General features: G+C 37.5%; 2 protein-coding genes across 2 annotated transcripts; both read right to left on the reverse strand.

The window, feature by feature from the left end:
- Positions 1-3979: 3979 nt before the first annotated feature.
- LOC6054405 lies at positions 3980-4645 on the reverse strand. Its single transcript, XM_001870288.2, has 2 exons — positions 4538-4645; positions 3980-4482 (listed from the first exon to the last, which is right to left on the reverse strand). The coding sequence occupies exons 1-2, from the start codon at positions 4586-4588 to the stop codon at positions 4015-4017; spliced, it is 519 nt and encodes a 172-aa protein (XP_001870323.1). The 5' UTR covers positions 4589-4645; the 3' UTR covers positions 3980-4014.
- A 6728-nt stretch (positions 4646-11373) lies between these two features.
- Positions 11374-15521, reverse strand: LOC6046837 (sodium-coupled monocarboxylate transporter 1). Its single transcript, XM_038265088.1, has 7 exons — positions 15111-15521; positions 14615-14774; positions 14489-14554; positions 13596-14326; positions 13367-13541; positions 13111-13313; positions 11374-11700 (listed from the first exon to the last, which is right to left on the reverse strand). The coding sequence occupies exons 1-7, from the start codon at positions 15326-15328 to the stop codon at positions 11466-11468; spliced, it is 1788 nt and encodes a 595-aa protein (XP_038121016.1). The 5' UTR covers positions 15329-15521; the 3' UTR covers positions 11374-11465.
- Between the last annotated feature and the right edge of the window lie 5469 nt (positions 15522-20990).

The following is a 20990-nucleotide window of genomic DNA, read 5'->3' on the forward strand; positions in this document are numbered from 1 at the left end:
ACTTTGCCAACTTTAAACTGTTTCGAATATATGGAATTACTGTACCATATTTCAGCTTCGTCCCAGGGCAATTATTCGCGCGTTATGAAAATGATTGAAACTAATGAGATTTAAACTAGCTGGTGGGTGAGCCATTATAGTCTAGTTAACGAAATTTTGATGGAGTGTATAATAATAAAATTTTGCGGCTATCGTTTGTTGTTGGACTTCAAATTGTTTAGATCATCATGTTTTCTTTACTGTTGATCGCAGCTCAATGTATAATAACATTTTCAGCATTAGAACCAAGGGGTTTCCAGCATCGTGTCAGACTGTTCACTAATTCGGAATTACTTGGAATTTGAGCAAGTAATTCTGTAATTCCGGATTTACTGAGTAATTCCAGAGTAATCCTGGTAATTCCTAATAATCCCAGTAATTCCTGGTAATTCCATGATTCTTGTTTGTGAAAACATACTTCAGAAAATAATAAAATAATAAAAAATAACTGTTTAAAAGATAATTTCGATAAACCTTTTATAATTCTATTTATTGCCTATTAATTTTCATGTATGGAACCAAAGTTACAGCTAGTACGGGATCATTCAGATTTTGAGTAAGTAATTCAGTAATTCCAGAATTACTCCGCAATTCTGCAGTAATTCCTATAATTCTGGAATTACCTAGTAATTCCGTAGTAATTCGAGTAATTCCATAGTTACTCAGTTATATGTGTATTTCCCATTAATTCAAGTAACTACCTGGGTGCTGAAAAGACAGAATGCGTAACGTGATTTTGGAATGCTCCCCACTGCTCCTCACTAATCCATCTGCACTACAGCTGTAAACATAAACAAAGTGGAAAGCTATGTTCAAGCTCAAGCGTGACAATTTTTTTTGGTGCGGAGATTTTTTTTTATTTTTTTTAAATCGTTCATGTTTAAATTTTCGTTGAAAAATTAAGGGCTTCGCACTTTTTTTGTTCGTAAACTAATCGATGGACGGCCAAAAGAGGCCATTTTTGATTTCCATGTGACGAAACATTACGTCAGAAGTGGGTGGAATTTTGTGTATCAGAAGAACAACTGAATCGAAGTTCCGAGATTGTGTATCTTTTAAGTGCAGTAATAATGTTGGAGTAAGATTATTAAATATTATTGGCATGTGCCATTCATAGTAATTGATAATTCGTCGCTAATATTTCAAAAAGCGTCAAGCGGTTTTGCGTGAGACATACCGCTTATTGAAATGCTAGCGAAGAATTTTCCAAATCTCGATTTCTACCCTCTTTTTAAGATTTGTTAACTTTGAATTGAAACAATATAAATTATAGATCGATTACAATACTTGCCACTTCTTGGTATCGTTTTGCGAACAGTAAATTGGTTCCACTTTGACAGTTCTAAATTGAGGCCGCTTTGCGAACCACTATTCTGCACCCAGGTAACTACTAGTAATTCTTAAAAGGTAAATCGGCAGAATGCATTTTGCTTTTCCTTGATGCTTTTTATGGTTGTAAGAAGTGAGTTTCCCGGAAAACGGGAAAAATGTTTATTTATTCCCGGGAAGTTTTTAGTTTTTGAAAAAGTCATATAATCTATGTTTTCTTTATATTTGTTATGTTTTTCAAGCTTTAAATTTATAGAATTAGCTCAATACTATTAATATCAATCTAAACAAGGATAGCAGTTTTTAGATAGCTTAACATTCCAACGCCCAAGGCTCCAAAAAAGTTGGAACGGTAACTTCAACTCGCTGGTTCTCGGGCATACCTCAACCAATCAAGATGATTCTTCTTTCCAGTGATTTGTTAGATGTTTAGATGATTATAGAACTTTGCAGAACATAATTCGATCAAATCTGTAATTTTTGCGATCAAAAACATCGTTCCAATTTTTTTTTTCGCGAGTAAAAAAAAATCGTCAAAAATTCCGCGGCGGCAATCATTTTAAAAAAAGGTGGAACGATGTTTTTGATCGCAAAAATTACAGAATTGATCGAATTAAGTTCTGCACAATTTTAGGATCTAGACATTCTTACAAATCACTGGAAACAAGAATTGTCCCGATTGGTTGAGTAATGCCCGAGAACCAGTGAGTTGAAGTTACTGTTCCTCCTTTTTTGGGAGGCTTGGGCGTCTGTGTAAGTTGGACATGCGTTGGGCGTTCCAGTGTTAAACAAATTTTTGCTGTTCTCTGTTGTGCTTTGAATTTTATATGCACCACATTTCTAATTCAAATTAAATAAGTATCTTATAAATATTTATTTTTTATTTATTTCTATATGACATGAATAAAACAGCTTGAAAATTGGTTTAAGATGTCTAAAAACAAAAATGACAACAAATAAAATGGTACCAATTTATGTAAATTTTAGAATAGTTTAAACTTATAAATTGTAATACTAATGTAATTTCCAGGCCAAATTATGATTTTTGTTTAATTTCGGAAATTCCCCGTACAACATATAAAAATCCCGGGAATTTTGTGCCTGGAATTGGGTCCTAAAATGAAGCTTAGATTGCTGATATTATTGTTTACAGCGATAAAGCTTGTTTTTCTAAGTACAATGACCCTTTGTACGACCACAAAGAGTTTAAAATGGATTTTTAAATCAATTTTGAAAAATTAACCTCGCGGTCCTTCTTGACAGAAAAGCTCCTACTTGACAGCTCGTTCCAAGGGGACCATAGTTGACCCATCGAAAAAATGTTGTCTTGTCAATTTTTTTTTTGCATTAAAATGAAAAAAAGTGATCAGAAATGGTTTTTTATCGTGTTTTTCCCGTTGTACATAAAAATTGACATAGAGCTTTAGTACCCAATTCCCGGGATGGACGTACTATTGCCAAGCCACGTGTTTTGTGCATTTGACAGCTGTCATTCGATCCAATTCTCAATATGCTGGAAGCTAGGTAGTAATTCCAAGTTATTTTTATAAATTTGAGCAATTCTGCGTGGTTTCTGGAAATCCCAAGTAATTCTGGGAAATCAAAGTAATTCATGACATATTGCCAGTAATCCTGGTAATTCCATTTAGACTGGTCAGTAATCCTTGATGCTGGAAACCCCTTGATTAGAACAACAGGCACTTTTCGCAGTTATACAAACTTTTAATTTCAAGTCAACAATCTTTGATTCAATTTCAGCAGAAAATGTGGTTAAAATCGTTTCTACAAATCTGGTCGATTTTTCACCAGCAGATTATATCATGGAAATGATGATTTCACGCAAAGAAGTCATGCTGGGTAATGCAAAGCTGTTTTTCACAATAGTACAGGGTTAGTTGGTTGAGTGATGTGTTCAAATTGAGTCACATATACGATTGCAAGAAATTAACAGTTTCATCTCAATCATTTATCTGTTTGTTGTTGCGTTTTTTTTTTTCATCAAACTTAATTTGTCTTCCTCTATCAACTGCTCATTAAAACCGTTTTTCGATTCCATTCAAATGCCATAAAACCCGTTATCCTTTCAAAACCCCGTTTTTGTGAGTCATTAACTTTCAATACGACAAACCAATTGATCTGTTCCAGAATGCTATTAGTTCCAGTGGTCTAGCACCACTCCCGGCAGTGAAAGCCAAAAACTGCAAGAAATTAGCTTTTTGCTGAGCGCCATTTGCAAGTCTGGCAGATGCAAGCAGCACGTAAAAACGCTTTTTCATTACCAGTTTTATTCAACGTCTTGTATCTTGGGCCAAATCCACCACAATTCCCGGAATCAATGGCAAAGCATAGACAAGACATGCGTCTTTTTGCCAAAACTTCTAAATAAAGATGAATCGAAGTGGTAGGTAAATTGTCTGTGAGTCTGAAGGAGCACAGAAGGGCTTAATAAACGCTCTTACTATGGTGTCATTTGAACTTTTTGCCTAATAATGAGCATTGCAGGGGATGAAGACACCAACTCCGTGAGTCGTAGGAAAGATGGCGCAAAAACTTTGACAATAAAAACCAAAAACCGAAAACGAACAAGATGTTTTCCGATTTTTCTTCTCAGTTCAGTGTGGTTCAGTAAAGATTTATTTCGAGTTATTAACGAATACTAACAACAAACTCCATTCCGATGATTTGCCGTTCCTCCTCGAAAACCCTCGACCTTAGTTTGTACGTCCCAGCGGGGATGATCGGCGGGAACATGGACTCGTTGAACTCGAAGTCGTCGACGGTGATGTTGATCTTGGGAAAGGGACACACTCCGGCCGGCGGCAGGTTGGACACTTCCCGCAGGTGTGGCAGAAACATCCGCTCCGAGTCCATGTACTCACACATCGGATTTTCCTTCCGGAGCAGCAGGCGATTGAAACTTTTGCTGATGGGGTCCCGCTGGAGGATTTCCAGCACCACTCGGGCGTCATTGCCCAGATTTCGTAGCATGTAGTACGTGCCGGAGATCCGGAAAGAGTTGCGCGACTTGCGGGACAGCCGGATGGTGCCCAGGTTGAACGCCGTGGGATCGCTGGCCGGATCGGGCTGCAAGCTTTCGATGGTGATTTCGTAGAGCTGGAAAATTGTTTATTTCACGTTTTATGTTCAGAAATAAAATAAAAATACTGACCGAAACTGACGCAATGCATGCCAGCACGAAAAACCATCTAAACAGCTCCATGATCACAGACTTAATTGAAGGAGAAAGATGCTTGTGCTGCGGAGTACATCCAGTAACAACGTGAGTATCGATTGATAGAATTGATTAGACAAACAAAAACATTTTTTACTGCAGGAATTGGAATCGTGATTTGTTGGGATTGAATTAGCATAGGTCATGCACAAGTTGTGGTTAACTAAGTTTTAAACATTGTACAGTGAGTCAAATATTTGTCCGTACGTATTTTGGTATGATTTCATGGTATTTTACCATCTATTACTGGGCAACCAAGAGCACATTATGGTCGCTGGTATTTGAACAAGTAATACCAAAATTTGGTATTTTTATACCATTTTTAGTGCAGCAGTTGCAGTTAGTGAAAAAACGTAAATTATTCATATGAAACAGCCAAATCTACTCACCTGATGATTCCATGTTGTTATTAGTGATATTCTTCACCACACCGAATGCATTTGTCATTGATGAACGGCCTGTGCTTGAAGTTCTTGAAGCTTCTGAAAAATAACAAGATTGAAAAATAAGTATTATTAAAATGAAACTGAATTGAAATTCACCAAAATTCATTAATCTGTCAATTGACTCGTTTTTCAAAGTATTTGGTTATCCCGACTTAGAGATATTTCAACGTTTTTGAAAAAAATATTGGTGGGTATATCACAGTAATTTTTAAAATCATCTTTAACATTTTTGGGTTTCAAGTCATTTTAGCGCAGAATTAATTAACTCGTAATTTTTTTTTAACAAATTTCCCATAGTTTCAGAGAAAATTGATGAAACCTTTCAATATTCAATTCAATTCAATTCAATTAGTTTTTATTAGTAAATAATCAATTCACAATTTCGTAATTCTTATAACCTAATAGAGTTTTGGAGTACCTTTCAACTATGATTTGTACTATAGTTCATTTTGATGTAATTGGATATTCTAACAATGGATTTGCCAACAGAAGGAAAAATTATTTTAAAAAAACCTTCTAAATTTGCTAAGGAAAAGGATAGAGATAGAAAAGCTTAAAACTAGATCACAGTTTGTTTTGTCTTTTGACGTCGAAAAACTTCGCTGCACAAGGCAGCTTATCCGTTGTAGATATACTTCATCATAAGCTCACTCAGAGCTTGGAATTGTTCTGCCTTGTTCCGGCAGGCACGAAAGCGCGTGAGCATCTCTCCAGCAAGAGCGAAAAACTCGGGAAGCGTGAAGAGATCATCTCCGGTAACGTCTGCTTGTCCCGGTGAAGTACCGCTCCCAGAAGCGGCTACTCTAGCGTACGAACCTCCCCAACCGGGAGGGAACGCTGGGTTGGTCGATGGAACCGCTCCGCCGCCAGCTGCTGCAGCGTTCGTGCTCGAAGTCTTTGGAGGTTGGCGGGACGCTGGCGCTTTCTTCTTCTTGTCCTGCTCCTCGAGGTACTTTTTCCGCGCGGCACAGCCACGGAAATTCGCCGTGTGGTTTCCACCACAGTTCGCGCACTTGACGCGCGCTTTGTGCTGCTGGGCGTTTTCCCCCAGCTGGTCTTTCCGCGGAAGATTGCTCCTTTCGGTGAAGTGGGTCTCACCGTACTTAACGCACCGGGGCGGAAGATTACAGTTTCTTGAACCGTGTCCGAATTTTTGACAGCGGTGGCATTGCGCTGCGTCGGTCGGATTTTTCGTGTAGAATCGCCACGTCACGAAGAAGCCGTCCAGTGCTTTGATCTGCCGTAGGTCCTGGATTTTGACCGACCCACGATCGAAGTACAGGAGGTACAATGTGTACGTACCTGTCACCGTTGTCGATTTCGAGAGCACCTTAACCTCTCGAGGCTTAACCTTGACGCCCGACAGGTGTTCTTCCAGGTCGGAGATCGGGCGGTCCGGATATCCCTGAAGGACGATCTTCACTGGGACCTTCTCTGCTGGGTCAAATGTGAAGAATTTGAAGTTTCGCAACTTCAACTTCTTCACTACCAAGTCGAAATTCTGTTTTTTATGCGTAATCACTTGCACAGAAGTTTTGCTAATTTTGAGACAATATTGGAGTCCCTCAAGCAACTCGTCAACATCGTCCGCCAACGTATCCAAAACAAAAATTGGAGGTGGTCGTCGTTCCTTCGGAGAGTTACACTTTTTCTGCTTTCCTTGCTTGCGCGCAAGTTCATCATCGTCATCGTCGTCGCCAGCACTGCTGCTGTCACTGGCGGTGTTGTTTTCTTCTCCACTCAGCATCTCAAATTCGTTGCTGGTGGGAACGTTGGAAGTGGTTGTTGTCGTAGTGCTGGTGGACTGCTGCTGGTCGGAAGTACTTCCGGATGCCCGGGTCGATTGTCTCGTCCGTACTGGGGACTCACGTGGACGGTATGACACGTGTAAAAAAGAAGGATCGGTGACGTCACCGGGCACGCTCCCGTGCGCGATGGCGGTCGATGCGGCGTTGGTATGTTTACCTTTCTGCACTCTGCCGGTAGATGAACTTCGCGGGTTTTTCGAGGCCTTACTCGAACTGCCACGGCCACGGCCGGCCCTTGGCATGCTGGAGCAGCAAACTCGCGGGTAAACACTGTTAATTACGGCGAAAAAATCGAAAAGTTTGAGGAGCTCCGAACAGTTGACTGTTGCTGGCTGGTGTTGCCAGTCCCGATGAACTTTCAATATTCAAATAATACCAAAATGTGCCATCCTGACTTAGAAAATTTTCCACAATTTCAAGTCATTGCGGTGGGGGTATATCAAAAGTGTTTAAAATCAAGTTTGAAATTTCCGGTTTTGAATGAAAGCATTCGCTTTGAGACATCATTTTAGCGCAAAATTAATTATTTTGTCAAAATTGGTCAAAATTTTCCCATAGTTGCAGAGGAATTAGATAAAATACTGTAATACCAAAAGAATACCAAAATGTGGTGTTTGATCATTGACAAATTCTGCAATTTTGCAATATCAAAACAATACCTTAAATTGTTATGATACCACATTTTGCTCTTGCATAATCCTTAAGACAAATTTTAAAGGGTCCAGGAATACCAAAATTTGGTATTGATACCAGAGAAAGGTATTATTACGCATTTCCCTTGTTATTTACACATGCTCGGGTACATCTAGCCAGTTTGTAATAACTTTGAACTTCCAATAACTTTGTTTAGTAAGTTTATTTAAAAAAAATTGTCAAGTTATACTTATCAAAACATTAGTTATTAAACTACTATTTTTATAAAATTGCTAAGAGTCTCTATTGAACAAGTTTCAACAATTTTTTTTTCTTCAAAAAATACATTGATTTCATCTTTTTTTCTGACATTTTTCGACCAAAAATACTGTTTTGGAACAAATACGTTAAACAGTCCAGATTTTCTCGGAACCGGTTTAACCCCCAGAGGAAAATTTTATGGTGATCAGATAGAGGACAAAAAAAACCACCTCTTGCAATTTGAAGCATCCGAATTCGTCCACTACAGCCCGATTACGAGTCCAAGTTTTATGCATGCATTTGTATTACAAGACTAAGCTTTTGAATCATAAAATTCAGATCACTTGATTGGAATAAATCAATTAATGTTTTTTTTATTATGATATCCAGCAGATTTTTTTTTTGTTTTGCATTCACAAAACCCTGTTTTTTTACAATTCCATTTTTTCTGAATTTCTCCAATTTTTTTCGAGATATTCGAGCTGATCATTAAAAATGGGCATATCATAGTTTTGATCTTTTTTCAATTTATATTATATTTCAAGTTTTGTATTTAATCAATATGTAATGAACAAATATTTACAATTGCAACAAAAAATATTTTGAAAAAATAAGCTTTTTTCACTGTCATCTTAATTTTCATTCTTAACTCGCGTTGTCTCGGGAGCTATTGGTTAGTTTTCCAAAGTTATATAATAAAATTTTATGAAATTTTCTGAAATCTAAACTGTTAAGAAATTTAAAAATGAAGCTAAATATTTAAAAATGTTTAAAATGTTAAGCTTTTTGATGATTCAAAAATCTAGAATTTATCTTGAATTGAACAGAAATAAAATATGAGAAAAAAAAAATTTACAAACAAAAAATCTTACCAATCCAACGTGCCGAAAAAAATACGGCTGATTTGATGACACTGAGGAAAAACTTTTTTTTCACAAAATTTAAAACTTCAAATTGCTGTTTCTCAGCAATCAGCAGACCCGATCGACAAATGCACAGTGGTCCAGATCCCAAAATCAAGTAAAAAATGGATTTACCGAAAAATTGTAAAGTTTTGGAGCTTTGGTGTCTTCAGAAGAGTTGTTGCCAATGCAAAGCGGCAACTTTTGGTTTGGTTGAAAATAAAAGTGGTTCAAGATTAGTGTGATTTTTTTTTATTTATTAAGGACCTTTTATATAAAGTGATTTTGAAAATCTAACTTTTCAGATTTTTTTACATTTTTTCTTGTGGAAAGTTGTTGGTTTTGCAAAATCAAACAACTTTGTGGGAGACACCAAAATTTTATCTCGCTATCTACGCCTTCTACGACCAAATTTATAGATCTGGGCAAATAACAGTTTGATGAACATAGCAATTCAGGGTTAATTTTTCAGAGAAAATTTATGTTTGGGTACTTTCAAAACTGAGCAGTTCTCTACGAAATCGTTTTTTTTTATCCAGGTGAAACTTTTTTGGTGCCCAAAGAAGTCATTTTACATCATTAGTTTGTCCATATAATTTTCCGTACAAATTTGGCAGCTGTCCATACAAAAATGGTGTATGAAGATTCAAAAATCGGTATCATTTGAAGGAATTTTTTGATCAATTTGGTGCCTTGGGCAAAGTTGTAGATATGAAATAAGGACTACTTATTTGTTTAAAAAAAATTGTGATTTTTAATTGAACTTTTTGTCACTAAAACACGATTTGCAAAAATAAAACACTATTTTTGTTCTGTTTTTTTTTTTATATCTTTTAGGGGACATAAAATGCCAACTTTTCATAAATTTCCAGGTTGTGCGAATTATCTTTGGCCGATTTATGATTTTTTGAATTATTACCGTTTTTTTTTTAAAATCGAAATATTGTTCGCAAAAAAATTTCAACTAAATTTTAAATGTAAAATCATAATTGCAACCAAAAAGTACATTAGTGAAATTTTGATAAAGGGCATGTTTTCTAAGTCTCACCCAAACAACCCACCATTTTCTAATGTCGATATCTCAGCAACTAATGGTTCGATACCAAGACTAACATTTAAAAAGGGCGTAACATAAAATGTTAGCCGGGATTTAAAAAGTTTGAAAATTTTTTTTTTTTTTGAAATCTTTAGATTTATGAATTTTTATACCTCATTTTTGTATGGACTGCTGCCAAATTTTTACAGAAAATTATATGGTCGTTAAACAATGTATTACAAATACAGTCCAGACTCGATTATCCGAAAGGAACGGAAAAAATGTTTTTTGGATGTCATATTTTTGATTGACGAGATGAAGTTCGACCCCAAAACTTCTCTAAAGTGATAAAAAAAAACAAATTTAAATTCAATTGATGATGATACACTGAAAAAATGCATTTGTGAATTTTTATGGCTATCAACAATTTTATTTTAATTAAAATTGGTTCACAGAGTGTACTTATGGTCAAAAAAGTAAGATTCAAAATATAATCCGATTTAATATTACGTGATTTGATTATTTTAAGCACCATACAAACCAAAGGAACAATCGAATTTAGGCTGGATTTTAGTTAGAAATCAACAAATTTATTTGTTTTTCAAAAGAAAATATTCTGTTATTATTTTTGCTAACTTATTTGTTGAGAAAGATTTGAAAGGAGTAAACAAAAAAATGTTAATGTTTAATGTGGGAATTAGAAGTCAAATTAATTTCACTTCAACATCTCTTACACTTTTACATCTCTTAGAATTTCGTATCGTTAACCGAACCCATTCATTCTCATCCAAGAAGATTAAGTACCAAACCAAAAACGTCATCAACCGGGCAACAACAGAAACTGCGATTGCTTAAATAAAAAAAAAGATCCAAACGAAAAAATGACCCAACATAAACCATATCAGCCGCACGAAATCATAATTTATGCTCTTCGATGGCAGCAGATGAAGGAAAAAGGCACCACCACCACTGACTCCAAGAAAGCCACAAACCAACAAACCACTAGAAAGTGAAGAAGGCGAAAAAATCGCGGACAAGAGATCGCATAAATTAATTAATGAAATTAACAATAAATCATGAAAATTTAATTTAAAAAATCCACAAATTTCCCGTTTGGATCTCCTTTTAAGTGGATCAACGCTGAAAGGGATACACGAATTTTTTTTTTCTTCTTCTACCCTTTCCGGATCATCGTTTGGGGTGGGAGGTTGTGTTTCCCCTGGTGACGAAGGATTTCCAAGATGTTGGAAAAAAAATTAAAATCCTTTTCCGCAGCTACCACACCGTTCCCCTCTGGGACGCAGTTACCCCGTCCAACTTACAAGTTCACTCCTTATTAATCGCTGGGTTTTTTGCTCCCATCCATCCTGCCCATTGTGGTCACAAGAAATATCAAATATTTACTTTTAATTTTGATTTTTTTATCAACTTGGCTTCTGGAAGTTTTTTTTTGTTCTTTGAATTTTTCAATCGCCCGTTTTTGCAAGTTCAACTCTTTCACCAACTTTCACTGCAGTGGCACTAACCAGTCGACCTTTAATGGGCTTCGATGTCGCATAGCAAGTAAAACGGACCCACGTGATTGCCCATAGCTGCAACTTGACCGAGAAATGAAAGATGGCCAAAGGCCATCGGGAAACCCTTTTCGCCAAGGATTGTGTTCTTTCTTTCTCAAAGAGAACAAGTCTTTTTAATTTCAAAGTTTTTCTTTCCACTTTTCCGCGCCATCGTCATTCAATTTAAAAGTTGGTCTGGAACTTGATCCGGATTCCCCCTTGGTTAGTGGAACGCCGAATCGGCCAGCTCTATCCGGGGCTGGCTGTGGGCCACCTTGCGGCGCCGTCGCCGGTCCAGGATGCGCTCGACAAACGGCGCAAACAGCTTCGGGTTCATCTCGTCCGGGTTGTTCGGACCGAGCAGGAAGGAGATGATGCCGGCGATGACGATCGTGATGAGCGCTCCCATCAGGGTGTACCACAGGTAGGACACGTGGTACAGGGCGAAGCCGGGATCACTGTGGGATGGTTTAGATTAGATGTTTTTAGGTTATCGCAAAGAAAAATATCTAAAATCAACAGTCAACGACAAACGTCAAACGTCAAACGTCAAACGTCAAACGTCAAACGTCAAACGTCAAACGTCAAACGTCAAACGTCAAACGTCAAACGTCAAACGTCAAACGTCAAACGTCAAACGTCAAACGTCAAACGTCAAACGTCAAACGTCAAACGTCAAACGTCAAACGTCAAACGTCAAACGTCAAACGTCAAACGTCAAACGTCAAACGTCAAACGTCAAACGTCAAACGTCAAACGTCAAACAGAATCAGAATCAGAATCAGAATCAGAATCAGAATCAGAATCAGAATCAGAATCAGAATTAGAATCAGAATCAGAATCAGAATCAGAATCAGAATCAGAATCAGAATCAGAATCAGAATCAGAAACAGAATCAGAATCAGAATCAGAATCAGAATCAGAATCAGAATCAGAATCAGAATCAGAATCAGAATCAGAACCAGAACCAGAACCAGAACCAGAACCAGAACCAGAACCAGAACCAGAACCAGAACCAGAACCAGAACCAGAACCAGAACCAGAACCAGAACCAGAACCAGAACCAGAACCAGAACCAGAACCAGAACCAGAACCAGAACCAGAACCAGAACCAGAACCAGAACCAGAACCAGAACCAGAACCAGAACCAGAACCAGAACCAGAACCAGAACCAGAACCAGAACCAGAACCAGAACCAGAACCAGAACCAGAACCAGAACCAGAACCAGAACCAGAACCAGAACCAGAACCAGAACCAGAACCAGAACCAGAACCAGAACCAGAACCAGAACCAGAACCAGAACCAGAACCAGAACCAGAACCAGAACCAGAACCAGAACCAGAACCAGAACCAGAACCAGAACCAGAACCAGAACCAGAACCAGAACCAGAACCAGAACCAGAACCAGAACCAGAACCAGAACCAGAACCAGAACCAGAACCAGAACCAGAACCAGAACCAGAACCAGAACCAGAACCAGAACCAGAACCAGAACCAGAACCAGAACCAGAACCAGAACCAGAACCAGAACCAGAACCAGAACCAGAACCAGAACCAGAACCAGAACCAGAACCAGAACCAGAACCAGAACCAGAACCAGAACCAGAACCAGAACCAGAACCAGAACCAGAACCAGAACCAGAACCAGAACCAGAACCAGAACCAGAACCAGAACCAGAACCAGAACCAGAACCAGAACCAGAACCAGAACCAGAACCAGAACCAGAACCAGAACCAGAACCAGAGTCAGATTTTGAGACAGTGCTGGAGTTATAGTCATCGTCATATTCAGTTTCACAGTCAGTAGTAGAGTAGAAATCAGAGCAAACAATCAATTCCTAGTCTTATAATCTTAAGAACGTCATACCTCGGTGGTTCAACTACGGGTGGCACCGTTGCGTTGATCGCTAGCATGCTCATCGGTTCCGATGCAATGAAATGATAGCTGCAACCTTGAGTATCAACAGGTTTGGGATTGAACGCCAACTCACCGCTAGCAATTGCTATTTGCGCTTTGAAGCAAACCCATGACATGACAACTAAGCCGATGGTCCCTCCAATGATGGCACCCTGAAATTAGCTTGAACTAGAAAACTCGTCAATCGAGGATAAAATCTTGTTACCGTTCCCTCAATCCACGGAATCAGAACTCCGATAGTGAAGATTCCCAAAAGTGGACCATTGCTAACGCTTCCCAAACTCATGGAGAGTTGCAGAACTGCTCCCAGCTTTTCGACGACCAGTACCAGAACGACGCAAAGCGCACCAAATACTCCGACTACGGCCCGCATGATGATCCTGTATTGAAATTTCTATAAGTTAGCAGAACTAAAAGATTCACTCATAACTTACGCAGTAGCTCTCTCGCTGAGTGGTCTGTTGGAGAACGGCTTGAAAAAATCCTCCAGCACAACGGCGGACATTGAGTTCAGCCCTGTTGACAAAGAACTCAAAGCCGCGGAGAAAACCCCAGCTACGAACAGCCCCGGAAGTCCCGGATAATCCCCAAGGGTATCCATCACCAGCAGTGGGAGAAGTTGATCTTTGGCTTTGGCCAACTTCGTCGTCAACGGGTCACAGTCGTGGTACTTGGCGTAGATCAACAGTCCGCTGTAGCAGCACAGGGCCAGCAAAATCAGTGTTCCAGCGATAAATGTCCAAAGGGCCCGTTTAGCATCCTGAAGAGTCGGTAGAGATAGGTATCTCTGAATCATATTCTGACTCACGGCGTTCGTCTTCAACCAGTACACAACCCCACCAATCACGCACGAGTAGATGCTATGCCTGGTGGTCATATCGAACCTCATATCAGGTCCCTCAATCCTTCCGCTGGACACCGCCCGATCCATGACCACCGAAAACCCGCCCACATCGTACGTCCCCTTCACGATGATCAGCAGCATAGCGCCGAACATCAGCACTGTCTGGATGACGTCGGTCCAAACGACGGCCTTCAGCCCACCAACACAGGTGTAAAAGATGCAAATTACGCACACCAACGGCGTAATCAGATGCACGTTGACCCCGGTCACCTGGTTGAAGGCCAAGGCCGGAACGTAGATCACGATCGGCAACCACGCCATCTGCAACAAAAGCAACGCAATCAACGGGACGATTGACGGTGTCAAAACATGCGTTTCTTGGAAATCCTCAATTGAATGATGAATGTTTTCCGTCATGGTCAGCGGTTTGCGCTCAATTGGTGTTCCCAGAGAGAGAGATTGTGACGTTGCAAGATTTCTTACCGTGGCAAACGTGAACAGTACCGATCCAAACAGTCGTATCCGTTTGTCGAAGCGGGTTTGAAGGTACTGGAAGAAACTTTCGTTAGAGATTCATTATGAGATCAAAACATCCCAAATAATGTTCACCTGATAGGTTGAAGTGAGCTGGAGGTTGTGGAATACCGGCAGGTAGATGTACATCATGATGAAGCCCATCGAGATGACGCCGCCCACGATGTACATGTACTGGACACCGTACACGTAGATCTCCGTTGGAGTTCCCAGCAGTGAGATTCCGGAGATGAAGCTGCATGTTTGGGTGGAAACATAGATTTGGATTTGAAGACCAACAAGAATTGAATTCATGAATTCCCCTAATCTCAACTCTCATTCCCTTGAAGAATGATTCTTTGAATCCTAATAATCTTTAAATCTTCAAATCTTTGAATCTTCAAATCTTCAAATCTTCAAATCTTTAAATCTTCAAATCTTCAAATCTTCAAATCTTCAAATCTTCAAATCTTCAAATCTTCAAATCTTCAAATCTTAGAATCTTTCAATTTTTGAAACGATTAATTTTGTTTGAAGTTCTTTTGATGACACTATTCTAAAGTAATCCGGACATAAGCACTGCGCCCGTTACCTGGCTATTAGCGACAGCGACACCGGAATCACTCGCATCTGGCGCCCCCCGACGAGATAATCCGCCTCGGCTCCACCCTTTTTCGCCTTTTTCTTAATGAACCCAAAGTACACACCAATCATGGCACAGCTAATTAGCATCAGCACAAACACCACATAATCGTACAGGCCGAACTTTTGCAGCGAAATCTTCACGTCGTCCACGTTCAGGATGGCCATTTTTGAGGAAATTATTTTGCTCCACTTTTTTCTTGATTTTAAATATTAAGTTTCATGTAATTAACGTTTCGACGCACGCGATGTCATCTTCAAGATTATTTTTTCCACCCTCACAACTCGACACGAGCTTTCTCGAAAGACGAAATCCGAAGTGTAGTGGTCAAGATCCAGCGGCCAACTGACCGGATTGATAAAAGATAACAATGCATTAAAGTGATGCAAAATTACGTCTTGTTAGAGCGGCCAAGAAGTACGCTTCAAATCGTGATGAAATCCGTGTTTGTACACGCTCAGAAGTTTGTTCCAACTCTATGTTGAAAACTGACAACCAAAAGAACTCACAATTTCCCTCCGTGCCGTGAAGAGTTTGGAGGTAAGTAGGGTACATTATCCAATTTTCAAAGGTTTGCGATGGGCAAGTGGAAAATTGTCACCGCGAACGAAACAGATGACTTGGGCTGGTCGCAATCGCGAAGGAGAGCCGTTTTGTTGTTGTGGCTTTTTGTATGTGCTTGTACTGGTACTGATTGTAACAAGATCGTTTGGGAGCAATTTGTGTTTATTTTTAAGCCTCTTTTCCAATGGGGATCGGACTCTTGGGATGAGAAGGAGACTTTGTACTAGGTATTGGTCACAACAGTTCTGAATTGATTAAGTTTACGTTCAAAATGTGTGGATATGTTTTTTGATAGTTTCCTTTTATTCCTATTTGAATTTTTTTCAAATAAAAATTTGAATGAATTTAAAATTTCCGTTTTGTTTAGGTTTTTTTATGTTGATGTTCAGTTTAAACAGTTTGAAAGTCACCACAAACGACAACACATTTTTTATTTGAAATTTTGCTTTTTTTTTCAAAAAGATGAAACCATGCTTAAAAACGCCTTAAGATACAGAATTTTGAGAAGTCATTCTTGATTTTATGGAGAGAATTAATTTCTAATTCACCGTTATCGGGACAGCAAATTCTGCCATGCAAGTTTTTGCATAAATTTTGATATTTTTCATTTTGACACAGAACAACAAAATAAGTACATCGGTGTCCAAATTTGAAGCTTTTAGCTGCCTCAAAATCTGCTGTCGCTATTCAGACTGTAAATAAAATTCGCCCCATTTGATTGCTCTTACTGACTGTTAATTTGTTGTTCCATTTCTTTTATTATTTTCTCAATTTTCTAAGAATCAAATATAAATGATTTAATTTAAAGAAAAACATTCTAAAGTCATGTTTTTATTTTTGTTGGTGTTGTGGAATTCATATTTTATTTGAACAGAAAATCTCTTCATGTTTAAGGCATTATATCCTTTTAAGATAAAGATAAGGTTTTTAGATGATCCCTTACGAAATGTTGCCTTACGCAGAAACTTATTTCTCAAGATTTAATTTCAATAATAATTCTGAAATCAGATTTTTTATCTAGATAAACTTGTAATAAAAGTCACTTTTCTACAGGGGTAATTCTCTACCAACTCACACGAAATCGGGAAAAGTTGCCCCGACCCCTCTTCGATTTGCGTAAAACTTTGTCCTTAGGGGTAACTTTTGTCCCTGATCATGAATCCGAGGTCCGTTTTTTTGTATCTCGTGACGGAGGGGCGGTACGACCTCTTCCATTTTTGAACATGCGAAAAAAGAGGTGTTTTTCAAAAATTTGTAGCCTGAAACGATGAGATAGAAATTTGGTGTCAAAGGGACTTTTATGTAAAATTAGACGCCCGATTTGATGGCGTACTCTGAATTCCGAATAAACGTATTTTTCATCGAAAAAAACACTTAAAAAGTTTTTTTGCAATTCCGTCGTGAAACTACTTACTTTGCCTGTCATTCATGAACGACGAAATAGCCTACTTTTCTGTACCAAAAATAACAGAATAGAATAGCAACACTTTTCAAAATAAATGCTGAAAAGTTCTACTTTTCAGCACTCAAATGGGTGCTGAAAACTTGAACTTTTCAGCACTTGTTTCGAAAAGTAACACTTTTCAACTTTTTTTTGATTTAAACGATTTATTGACAGAATACATGAAAATTTGACTTAAAATTTCACTCAGTGTGTGTTTTTTGTAATTGCAAAAAATGTTGTATGGAACTCGTTGCAAAACTTGATTTTTTCAGCACTCTTCGTATTTATCCAACTCGGTGAACCTCGTTGGATAAATGTACGACTCGTGCTGAAAAAATCCTCTTTTTGCAACTTGTTGCATAAACTACTATTAAAATTCTCCCATTTTCCGTAACTCGACTGTAAAAAATTTTGGAACATGTCATTTTATGGGAAATTTAATGTACTTTTCGAATCTACATTGTCCCAGAAGGGTCATTTTTTCATTTAGAACAAAATTTTTCATTTTAAAATTTCGTGTTTTTTCTAACTTTGCAGGGTTATTTTTTAGAGTGCAACAATGTTCTACAAAGTTGTAGAGCAGACAATTACAAAAAATTTGATATATAGACATAAGGGGTTTGCTCATAAACATCACGCGTTATCGCGATTTTACGAAAAAAAGTTTTGAAAAAGTTACTTTTTGCGTTTCTCTTTGTTTCGTCGTCCGTGTCTGTCGCGGGTGACCATGAATGGCCATGATCGATGACGACCAACTTTTTCAAAACTTTTTTTCGTAAAATCGCGATAACTCGTGATATTTATGAGCAAACCCCTTATGTCTATATATCAAAATTTTTGTATTTGTCTGCTCTACAATTTTGTAGAACATTGTTACACTCTAAAAAATAACCCTGCAAAGTTAGAAAAAACACGAAATTTTAAAATGAAAAATTTTGTTCTAAATGAAAAAATGACCCTTCTGGGACAATGTAGATTCGAAAAGAACATTAAATTTCCCATAAAATGACATGTTCCAAAAATTTTTACAGTCAAGTAACGGAAAATGTGAGAAATTTTAAAACTTTTTTAGTGTTTCTTTCGATGAAAAATACGTTTATTCGGAATTCTGAGTACGCCATCAAATTGGGCGTCTAATTTTACACAAAAGTCCCTTTGACACCAAATTTCTATCTCATCACCGTTTCAGGCTGCAAATTATTGAAAAACACCTCTTTTTTCACATGTTCAAAAATGGTAGGGGTCGTACCGCCCCTCCGTCACGAGATATCAAAAAACGGACCTCGGATTCGTGATCAGGGACAAAAGTTACCCCTTAGGACAAAGTTTCACGCAAATCGAAGAGGGGTCGGGGCAACTGCTGTGTGAGTTGGCGGAGAATTACCCATTATTTTTCTCATTTGGTCTATAAGCTCATGTTAGCTTCAAATTTGGCCCGCCATTCAAAAATTTTGAGCACCCTTGATTTAAGGTATCATTTCATGAAACTTAACAAAAGTTTCGCGTCATAGAATCGCTTTGAATTACTCGATAGTGCAATTAAGCTCTATTGAAAACACTGAAAATATCTTTGAAACACTCAAAATAAGGCTGAAACAATAAGGGCAATTAATGCAATTTTCTTAAAATTGGATTAAAATTTTATTTTAATTTAGCTTTGAACTAGCTACTGTTCTTGTTCTTGTTTTTTTCCTAAATTAATCTCAAAAATAAATTTTGGTTTTCAATCTGATATTTTAAGACAGTATCATTAATTCTTTTATTTTGAAATCTAATAATTATACCTAGGTGAAAGTGAGGCAAGTGTAACAAGCTCGTTAAAACCCATTAAAACGTAAAAAAACTGTCGGATTTTTTTATATACATCATATTCCAGGTCTTGACTAAGACTTTGATAGAACAAGATTTTTAAAAAATCCTGTTTTGAATGTGAAAAATTGATTTTTTTTTTGATATTCCGTTCTTTCTACTCATTTAGTGGGGCAAGAGAAACAATGCGTTAAACAAAAACATGTTAATTTGCTAACAACTGAACTGTTATCAATTAGACACATCAGATTAGAATATATTTGAAAAGTTTCTTTAATTTTTAGATTAAAAAATGATGTTTAAAAAGAATATCATTTTTACGAAAAAAAATACTAATTAATCAGATGATAAATAGTAAATTTTCATAATACCACTATATTTAGCATGGACATTTTTTTGACAATTGTTTATCAGTTTTTTAGTGTTTAAATATGAGATTCAAAATGTTGCTTGAAGGTTAAAAGTTTACTATAAACAGACAACAAATTGTATGAGGAAATTGAATTGTTTGAATAACCTCATAATTTATAAATAGATTAAGATGTGAGCAATTTAAAAAAAAAAACTTAAATTTATAAAAGAAAACCGAAAGAATTAAAATCCAAAAAATATTCTTTTGATTGCATTTTGTAGGTTTTTAGTTGTACTAAACGGAAATGTCATGGGTTTGCAGTTAATCTTAAGTTAAGTATTTTTTCAAACTAGTGTAAGTTTACCATTTTATTGCGTTGCAACGTCACGAAAAAGGGACATTTGTTTATGTCAACAAAAAACTAAACATTCAATCATTTTGATATTTCGGATGCTCTTTGTACTTGGAAAGAGCTTTCAAATGTTATCTAGAGCGACTTAATTGGTTGTCTAGATCCAAAGTTACAACAGGTTTAAGTTTGCGTTGCAACGTCACGAAATTTTAAATCATATTGGTCACATGACAAAAAAGGTGTATGCGTAGTTGGTTGTTGAAGATAAAAGGGTACTACACCCAAAGTTAAAGAACGAGGGGATAGTCCTCACGAAAAGAAACGTGAGGAAAGTGCTATATTTCGAGAGGATAATCCTCTCGCGTGTTCATTCGTTCATTGGAACAGTTCATCCTACGAGTGGCTTATATGGACAAAGGACCGCCACTTATTCACCGAACCTTGGTGGCCCATACGGCAAAGGCACGGTTCAATATGCCGAAGGTCTTGGGTTCGAGTCTCGGTACCGGTTCTTTTTTTTTTTTGATAGATGAACTTTTTTGGAAAATGAACCATGAGTAAAGTACTCTCGGTAATTTCGGGATTTATCCTCTCCGTCCGCACACAGTACCATTTTACTACCGAATCGTGCTCTTTATCCTCTCGTATGCCGATGCCCAGTTCTGGGTGTAAATATTATATATTTGTTATATAATGTTTCCGAGCATATTTACAGAAGAAGTAAAGTACATGGGTCATTCACAAATTCCGTCATTTAGACCGATGTTCACAAGGGGGAAAAATTCTAAAACTTTCAAAAAAGTAATCACGTGGTTACTGGATGGCCCCTTTATGATAAACTGATTTACGTGAGGGTTCATTCTAATACAACGCAATGATTTTTTTATCCCACACCCTTATGTAAGTCAAATTACAGTGAAATTCATTAAACAATAAAAATCACGTGATTCGATAGTTTTTTTTCACAAACTTTTGTCACTCTGTTGTTGGACGAACCCTTACTTAAATAAGTTGTATGCAACGTTTTGTTGTTCACAATTAAAAATGTTATGTTGCGCAGTTAAACAGTTATATTATTTCCTCAAATTTAGTTTAAAAAGCACAAAAGTCAACAAAATAAGTTACGTTGTTTACAGATCACCCCTTTGGGGCCATGAACAAACGATATGGGCACTTTATTTATAAATACAAAATAAGCCCTCCTGAAAACTTGAAGCTCCTCACCTCCCTTCTAAAACTTCCACGTGTTTTGTAAGTTGCCAAAAACCATTAAAATATTAAGGGAGCGTTCTTGCATTACGTAACAAA

The sequence above is a fragment of the Culex quinquefasciatus genome, chromosome 3, assembly GCF_015732765.1.
Source record: "Culex quinquefasciatus strain JHB chromosome 3, VPISU_Cqui_1.0_pri_paternal, whole genome shotgun sequence".
NCBI lineage: Eukaryota > Metazoa > Arthropoda > Insecta > Diptera > Culicidae > Culex > Culex quinquefasciatus.

Bases quoted from the DNA above. Each gene is read 5' to 3' on its own strand.
- LOC6054405 (XM_001870288.2), bottom strand. From the start codon at position 4,588: ATGGAGCTGTTTAGATGGTTTTTCGTGCTGGCATGCATTGCGTCAGTT. The intron at 4,483-4,537 runs GTCAGTATTTTT...ACAATTTTCCAG, and splicing joins CATGCATTGCGTCAGTTTCG to CTCTACGAAATCACCATCGA.
- LOC6046837 (XM_038265088.1), bottom strand. From the start codon at position 15,328: ATGGCCATCCTGAACGTGGACGACGTGAAGATTTCGCTGCAAAAGTTC. The intron at 14,775-15,110 runs GTAACGGGCGCA...CCAAACATGCAG, and splicing joins TCGCTGTCGCTAATAGCCAG to CTTCATCTCCGGAATCTCAC. The intron at 13,314-13,366 runs GTAACAAGATTT...AGCTAATTTCAG, and splicing joins TTCCGTGGATTGAGGGAACG to GGTGCCATCATTGGAGGGAC.